The sequence below is a fragment of the Castanea sativa genome, chromosome 5, assembly GCF_040712315.1.
Source record: "Castanea sativa cultivar Marrone di Chiusa Pesio chromosome 5, ASM4071231v1".
NCBI classification, from domain to species: Eukaryota; Viridiplantae; Streptophyta; class Magnoliopsida; order Fagales; family Fagaceae; genus Castanea; species Castanea sativa.
Genome location: NC_134017.1, coordinates 52,535,362 through 52,544,194, shown reverse-complemented (window position 1 = coordinate 52,544,194; position 8,833 = coordinate 52,535,362). Strand labels below are relative to the sequence as shown.

Genomic DNA, 8,833 nt, shown 5'->3' with positions numbered 1-8,833 from the left:
CGCTGAACGTAACAATAGGTTATTCCTTGCTGTGATATGCAGAGATGTTCTTGGCAAGTTATGATATGCTGGGATTGGACAGCTTGTGGCATGGCTGGAGATTAATCCTAGGCAAAAGACAGAACAGCAAAGGTTGCCTTCCTAGCTGTTTCGGAGGCAATTAGGCAAAGAGTCAAGGCTCTCCTATGTTATATTTGAAGACTGACTCATGAAACATGATCTCATCTTTGTCCCTAAAATTCATCTTATCATTTCAGCCTTAAACCTTAACCTTTCTCTAACATTTCTATCAAGTATTGACAAGTTTGACTTGATAACAATTTTTTTGTCGATGACAATATACAGAAGCACCAACTCACCAACTCTGACTAAGATGGGGGGCGGGGTGGGATATTTTGCTCAAACTTAGAGAGGATGCAATTTGAATTTTACCCAATACATGTAGATCATCTAAATGGTAGATAAAGGTGCTTCTAGGGGAAAAAATAGAACATCTTTACTTTTTTGCTCCCCATACGGAAGGGGATGAGGCTTATACTTACTAATCCCAAGCCCACATCAAAAGAATTACTCTAACCTTCAAGGTAGAAACAAAGGCCCTTTCACTCACTCTTTAGTAAGGTGCAACAAAATCACAATATTAAGCGTCTTATATTGTTACCAAGTTTCTCCAATAAAGGTAAAAATGTGTGAAGCCTCGTTATGATTGATAGACCACTGCCCTATCATGGTTTGTTATACGTTCTTACATTAAGGAATTACAAAAATTATCTCCTTCATGGTCCCTTTTTTACTCTATTATTTGTATGGGAATATATATTGAACAAGAATGGGGGAGAAAGGTTATCGTACGAGAAGATAATCTACTTTGTTTGCGAACGCGTCGCCAGCAGTTGGGGGCATGTTATTCCGAGAAATATTTTTACGAACTTGGGCATGAGTCTCTGCCTCATGCTGGAACATCTTAACCAACTCTTCCAGCTCCAAGATCCTAACTTCAACCTGGTCCTCAGCAACAGGCCTTTTCAACCCAAGATAAATTAGTCCAACTACAATTAACAGAACTCCTACGCAAAAGAGGATGGCTGCAAACAAACCAAATGCATATGGTGTATTCTCTGATCCCGGGATTCCATCAACGTTGATCCCAAATAGCCCAGTGATAATAGAAAGAACAAGGCCACAGCCCCCAAAAACAGCCAGATTATGCGTTACTCGAAGGCTTCTATCCTGAATTATTATTCACAAAAAGTTGAGAAACTTAATGTCAATATAGGAAGGGACAGATAAAAGTAATTTGACACATTAAATATCACCTAGAAATTTAAAGGTTTCAGAGTAGATTTTAATTCTTCTGTCTACACAAACCTGCAACCATGCACGAACAGTACTTTGCATCACATCTTGAATAGTAAACAAGCGGCCACGAACAGCTTCTTGCTCCTCAATCATTTCTCTTGTACTTCTTATGATTCCATCTAACAAGCTTTTTGCTGCATTTCCTCTCAAATGTTGGAGAAGCTCAAATACAATCTCCTCCCTTGCATGAAGTGACCACTTAACTCTGATCACCTGTATTAGGAATTGCAAAATTATAGATTGCCCCATCTTCGTACCCACGAACTTCAGTGGCAGGGTAACTTTCCAAGACTCAGACAAAATGCAAATAGTAATAAGGAGACAGTACATGAAGTTTGCTTCTCCAAATATACATAATTAAGTGATATAGGCAAGAAAGAACTGTTAAAGTAAGATATCAATGCAAATGAGAACTGATGCAAATCTTCATGGAGTGTTAAATAAGTAAATCTTAGACTCATCGGAGTGTAAAAAAAAAATGATAGTACTAGAACTCCATGCATGAGAACCAGAAATTAATCACCACTCCCCTCTTCCTCCTCCTTCTCCTCCTCCTCTCTCTCTCTCCATTGACCAGAGTATGTTGAGTAGAATGCCTCCATTCCCATCCCATCCATTATGATCTCAGATTCTTCCAAAGTAACTTCAGTTTGGTGTTGTTACTTGGACATATGCTTTATCATAAAATCCCCAACAATCACAAGGGCTCATATAGGCATATATTTTATATAAGGCTAGAATCAGAAAGATCAAATGGTCTCTTTATCCCTTTATCCTGTAGAGCACCTCCTGAAAATACAAATCTATTTATCTGTAGCTTGAAAGTCACAGGCATTTTAATCATTGTCAACATACACTCCATAGCTGTGATGCATTGCTTATCTGGGCTACTCCCAATTGGAAAGAAAGAAAGCCTAAGGTGATTCTACTTGAAGTTTCTTGGGCTGCGCATCCATATCATATATGGTTGGAGAGGTGTTTGAAGGATATAAAAAGTGAGAAATCCTTATTCAACATCATCTTCTTGGATGTTTGATGCCCATTATCTAATAATGAAAAAGTCCAAGATACAATGCAATAAGCTTGGATTGGAAGATCGTTTTATGTATCCTGGTCCAGTGATTGTTTCTGATTTGATTGAATTCAGCTTCCACTTAGCTAGGAAGATTGTTTCTGTAACCCTTAATGTTTCAGATTGATCTGGGTTTATTTCTGTTTGGTGGTGTTATAGGGAAGACACTATTTTTAAGTTTAATCTATTGTTTCAAAATGTGAGTTTTTTATTCACCCCAACAGAAAAGTAGTGATTTCATCGACTGCAATCACATAGAAACAAATAAGAAATAGAAGTGAAAGGGTCTCTTAAAAATCTCATTTAACAAATTGACTTTATGACTTAGCAGATCATGACTTATCAAAATTCCATATGTATCATATCCCAGCTGGGCATACTGGTGGAAGATTCTCTGCAAGTGTGTCCATTCTAGCAAGGAGAAGTGACATACCTGCCTCGATAACTTTCTGATTTCTTGGTTGAGAATTATACTAAAGAGATGCATATCTTCATGGTTTCTCCTGTTAAATAGGGAATATATTGGTCACCATTGTAGAATATCAATGTTGTGGAATGAAAGAACTGGTTTCAAAATAGCGAGGTACAAAACCTGTCCATGAACTTCAATTCAATCTCATCAGCAGCCCCAAAAATGTCCTTACGAAATAGCCTATAAAACAAATTAAACATGAAAGTTGTCCAGAAAAATTGAAAATTGAAATGTTGGAAGTTGTATAATAACAAGTATACAATAGTTATGATATCATGTATGATGAAAAAGAATATGACTCAAAGCTTGAAAATTGACAGATATTTTAGAATACCTATTAAAGAATAACACCCAATACAAGGATAAAGGCATGATGTGAATAACAATAACTAAAGTTACATGTGTCATGTGTCTGGCCCTATGCACTTCATGAGTGTTTGTATAGATAATATGTATATGTCTCCACACACACACAGATTTTCTTTGTATTTGTATGATTTATGTAAACACCATCACACAAACTTTACAAAGAGATTACTTCTGCCATTATTTTATTTAGTGTTTTTGAAATTCATCCTTGAAGACATGTAATTAATGTCCTATCTGAGAATAGACATGGATGCACTAGCCAAATTGTTTGAGAGATATGTGAATGGACAATTGTCAAGACTTGAGAGATAGATGGCATAGGCTTCCTTTAGTGGGAGATGTCCCAAATTTGTTTTTCATTTATGGACAATGGTTGGTTTATCTTTGGTGTTTAATAAGAAATGGACTAATTGAAATGCCTAAACAAGGCCTCAATGAGAAGAAAAGTCTTGTAAAGTAGATGTTCATTTCACTTATGGCATCGAAAACATTTGTGACTGTGTAGCTAGAAGGAAAAGGAAAAAATGAATATACATCATTCAAAGGTAGGCACACGTCTATTGCTCTTAGAATATAAACAATAATAGTTGTCCATGCATTAGTTACCTATCATCCCATCGAGAAAGACGGCACGCTAGATGTGCTATGACTTCATGCACTGTTCTTGGTGCATTATAACCTCCAGTAGAAAGAAGCTCCTATCAAAAAAGCAGTGCACCAAATCTATAAAGCAGTAATGAAGTAAACAATAATAGTTACATGTATTTTCAACTAGGGACAGATTATGAAATTTTCATGGGGAGGGCCAAATGGAATAAATCTCTTTGAATCAGTGTGGATAATTTGTCAAAAGCTAGAGTAGTCAAAATTGTAAGTGATCAAACATTAACATTGCAGCCACCCTATAGACCCCTCCCTATTTCAATCATAAAACTTAAAATAATTTTTTTTTCCAAGCATGAACAACCTGAACTTCTGTGATACCCAATACATTTATTCTGGAAACATTTCCTTTTATATGCATTGCAGTTATCAGGAAGTTATGTGCTTGCCAAGACCGGATTACAATGGGGATGTCATCCTCATCAACAAAAGGATCACCTGCTGACTGTCCCAATAGCTCAAATAACAGTCCTCCAGCAACTCTAACTGGTACCTGAATAATAGCATAAAGTATAATAAATCATCCAACACAATCAGAGTCCATAAAAAGAGACGAAGGCCAAAATCTGGTGACTTTTGAACCACTTTTTCAAAAGAACAATTACAACAAACTATTCTATTTTAGTTATTATGAAATGACCAATAAACACTAAACAACAAGCTTAATTACAGTACTTGATCCTATAGATATAGTAAGAACCATAAATGTAACAGATGACGGTAAAAACCAAACACCATCAAACTGACTGTCAATGGAGGACTCTGGTGTACAAGTTTACCCCTCATGACATTTCCATCAGATATTCTTTGAATATAGTCAAACTACAAAAATTTTACATTTGCATCCTTCATCTTTCCATAGTCCTTTAAAACAATTCAAACCAAGTTCAGAAGTCAGGCCAACTGTCCTCCTATGTGACTTATACTTGTGGTTTTTATGTTCAATTAAAGAAGATTGAGGAATAGAAATCATAACAACTTCCAACCTTAAGGAACAGGAAATCTTTAATGTTCACAATGTAAGACTATTTAAACATAGGGGCACCCCACTATAAGAATATATACATATCCAAGGGCATGCAACAAAGGCTGTGATTTGTATTTTCTTCCTTCTTCCTTCTCATCATAACTATATAAGATTTGACCATCAATGATTTGAGTGATCAACTACAACTCAATTTAAATCACCAAAGCTCTATAAATACCAGGTTCAGCAACTTGAATAATTACTAAAGTTTAGTATCATTATTCCTATTTTATTATTAAAAGCTCATCGTGTAATTATAAGAAAAACTACACAATCAATTGTCCAAGTTTACTTCTAGATTTTTCAGATGCCAGGCTAAATGTCTCATCGTGAAACAACGACGGACATTAACTTTTCAACTATAAGTAGTGTTTGCCCAAAAGATCATATATGAATTTTAATATTAGTTTAGAAGAACCACTCCATACCCTATGGAGCTCTTATTGTAAGAGTAATAAATTTATGATCTTAACTTTTACACCTTTCTTGATTTATTTTATTTTCATTTTTACTTGTCGTTTCTATTATAAAAAATTATAGTAATTTAGGTTAAGCTTCATTTGTTTTACAAAATAGATGGTAGATGAATGAAGCAGGACAAACAATTATATGATGAAAAAAAATTGTTTAACCACTAAGAGAAAGCGAGAGAAGTGTGGAGGGACATAAGGAAAACTGATGTAACAACTAATGAGTACAGACTTTTCAAAGCCAACAAATTTAGCTCAAATGACATATCCCTCCCCTATTAGAATGGGGTGGCTGGTGAATTCATGGATTCAAGAGCCACTTGATGATGTGAGTATAACTTACCAATTTTTTTTAAAAAAGGTACAACATATCTTAAGTAATTAAGGTGGCAGCAACATAGGAATTGGTGGACTATCAATTTTGCTGCTTTAAAGAAGTAGGATCTGTTAATTTGATTGAAAAAATCATCTTCAACTTCCCAGACACTTTTGTCTAATGCGCAGTCATGCAGTCACATATTTAAGACTTTTACTAACAACATAAAGAATCTTAGATCCGTAATGCAACATAAAATAACCTAAACCCACCCCAAAATAAAATTTTCACACTCAGCCTCCCCTAGAAGATAAGCATAAGTAATGTAAATTTATTAACAGTTGATCACTCTTTATCTGCATCAGTCTCCAGATGTTGATCATGACTTCATGTTAATGATAATGTGTTACATACTATTCTGGACATGGGTCAAGTAATTAGTGAAAAAAACAAGTGAGATACTTTAGGGTACATTGGGAATTAAGGGAGATAGGGGGGAAGAGGAGAGGAGACAGGAAGCGTGGAAGGAATTTACTAATTTTCTGCCATCCAAACATAAGGTACAAGGAAATCTACCTCATAAAGAAGGTGTTTCATCCGCTCACTAATCAGTCGACTTTCATCTTTTAAGGCTAAACTAACAGCAGGATGTAACCACTGAGCTTTGCTGAGCCATGCTTGAATTGAGGGGTGACCTGCATACACATGGCACCACCATATAGGCCCCGCTGGACGCTCCCAGTACGGAGCTGCTAAATCAGCAACAGTTAGGTCAGCTTCATCATCCATGGACTCAAACTGACGTGAGGTAACTTCAGCATCTACTTGCAGATTTTGGACAAGTTCTGAAATTCTAGCCCAACCAATTGGTACCCAATGACTACCATCAAGTCTTTCCATACCATGCAATTGGCTTGGTTGACTGATCTGGCTATATTTGTAGTCGTCAAAAGAGGAAATCTCATTGCTTCTGAAATCATTTAAGGATGAATTCTCTAATAATACATTCCTATCTACTCTTGGGGAAGAAGCCTCAGCTTGTCCATTTGCAGGCATGTGCATCATTCTTGAACTGATTGATTTCTTTTGGCCCCGAATGAATTCAAAAGCACAGATAAGCCCATCTGTCCAAAGAGCATTTCGTGGCATGTCATCTTTAATAGAATAATCTGGTTTCTTCATTTTATTCCCTTGGATAGTAGAGTGGTTCTCACGCTTGTCATTATTTATTTGTTCCATCTATGCATATACAAAAAAGAACCATCAAATAACATTCTCAGAATCTCCAAATTTTCAGTCGACAGAATACAGAGAATGATAAAAAATCAGTCAGTCCTTCTTCTGCTATTGTCACACAGCAAGAAACTCACAGAATCTGATTTCAGAAACAGCTTTTCAAGAAGCCCATGCTGACATGCTGAGAAGTTGAATTTGTTAGCATAGCTGCAAGAGGGTTGGTTGTTCCAAAATAATGCCACAAATTCCAATGGGGAAACAAAAGTTTTAAAAAAAAAAAAAAAAAAATTCAATACTTTAAAGGACTGCTTATTGTTGCTGCCATCATTTAACAACATATACTTTTAGAGGACCGTTTAATTGGTATCATTGTTCATGTTTTTTCTTTCTTTCTTATCTGATAACATATGGTTCTAATTATGCTTATTTATTTATCTATTCTAAATTTGAGTAATATCGCCTTTTCATTCAAATTGATAACATAACTTTCATAAAATTGATAACCTCACTATATAACAAACATTTATATGAATCATAACATCACTTTCTTAAGTTGGGATTGAAGAGATATAGTCTGATACAGGGAAGAAATAAAATTGCTTTAAAAAAAATTAAATTCACATTTAAAATTTATCGAGAGAAGAAACATATTTCTTCAAACGTCTCGAAATTGTAAAGGGAGACAGAGATTTGAAGCAAGAGGTTCCTTAACAGCACAACCATGAACATAATTTCAAAGTTCAGAAATTTATCTTCAATTTAATATCTTTCAATCACAATTCACCTTATAGCAAATGAATCCACCAAGCTTTCTAAAGAATACTACCATTGAAACAAAGAAATTAGAGTCTATCAGCCTAAACAACCAAGCATTGGCAAAAATAAAAAATGGGAATTAACATCCAAATAATTAAAACCCAGATTTTTTATATAAAAAAAAATTCAATGCAGATAGCTATTGGGCAGTGATTATAAGCTCAAAAAATCAATATCAAGGCAAAATAAAAGTGAGGAAAGTATAATTAGCTTTGTTTAATAAAAGAGTTCTAAAAGGAAAAAGCCATGAGGGAAATGAGAAGCAACGAATAACAAAAGTAAAAAAAGAGAAAAGATACGTTAAGATAAGATAAGAATTACCAGTGTTGAATGAAGGAATGAAGAAGGTGGTGGAGAAGCAAATGGATTTGCAGAGAGAGAGAGAGAGAGAAAGAAAAAGGTGAGTGAAGTGAAGTTCGTGTGAGATAAAGTGAAACGGGGTAGTGGGTAAAACGTGTCACAAATGAAACTTCAGGAGGAGACAAGAGTGCCGTGCGGAGATTGCTGACATGCAACAGGAGACACACGAACGCAGTGAGAACCAAATCTCAGTCGCCTCGCTACCTAAAAATGTTAATTTTCGTAACAATTGACAATTCAACTGAAAATTCTTGGGTCTGCTGTTATTTTTTTTTTTTAATCACTAATAATAATTTATTATTTAAAATTTATTATGAAAATATTGTTGACAATATATATATATATATATATATATATATATATATATATATTTTTTGTTATCGATGGGGCAAGCATATTAGATTCGAGGTTGGGTGCGCTATTGAATCCTGAAATAGTAAATTGATGCAATAAATTGAAAAATTATCTATTTTGATTTCATACATTGGATTAGAAAAAAAATTTACCTTCATTCTTTTTTTCTAACTTTTACATTTGTTAGGCTAAATTTGGAGATTTTTTTTTTTTGGGGGAGGTAATCATAAAGCTTGTCATGGTGTTTTAGTTATTTTAAAGGGTTTTTAAGGATATTTTTGTCATTTAGAGTTTTCAAGTGTTTTTTGAAACTTTCGAA

The 8,833-nt window shown here is 34.7% G+C and overlaps 1 protein-coding gene across 6 annotated transcripts; it reads right to left on the bottom strand.

Annotated features, from left to right (window-relative positions):
• Nucleotides 1–674: 674 nt before the first annotated feature.
• On the bottom strand, nucleotides 675–8,328 carry LOC142637133 (uncharacterized). Of its 6 annotated transcripts, none has more exons than XM_075811413.1 (9): nucleotides 8,122–8,328; nucleotides 7,119–7,165; nucleotides 6,325–6,987; nucleotides 4,240–4,428; nucleotides 3,879–3,970; nucleotides 3,024–3,083; nucleotides 2,865–2,934; nucleotides 1,369–1,572; nucleotides 675–1,230 (listed from the first exon to the last, which is right to left on the bottom strand). In XM_075811413.1, the coding sequence occupies exons 3-9, from the start codon at nucleotides 6,985–6,987 to the stop codon at nucleotides 844–846; spliced, it is 1,665 nt and encodes a 554-aa protein (XP_075667528.1). In that variant the 5' UTR covers nucleotides 7,119–7,165; nucleotides 8,122–8,328; the 3' UTR covers nucleotides 675–843. The 6 variants fall into 6 exon arrangements, with proteins under 6 accessions (XP_075667528.1, XP_075667529.1, XP_075667526.1 ...); XM_075811414.1 differs by having other exon boundaries at nucleotides 7,119–7,157; XM_075811411.1 differs by having other exon boundaries at nucleotides 6,325–7,165.
• Between the last annotated feature and the right edge of the window lie 505 nt (nucleotides 8,329–8,833).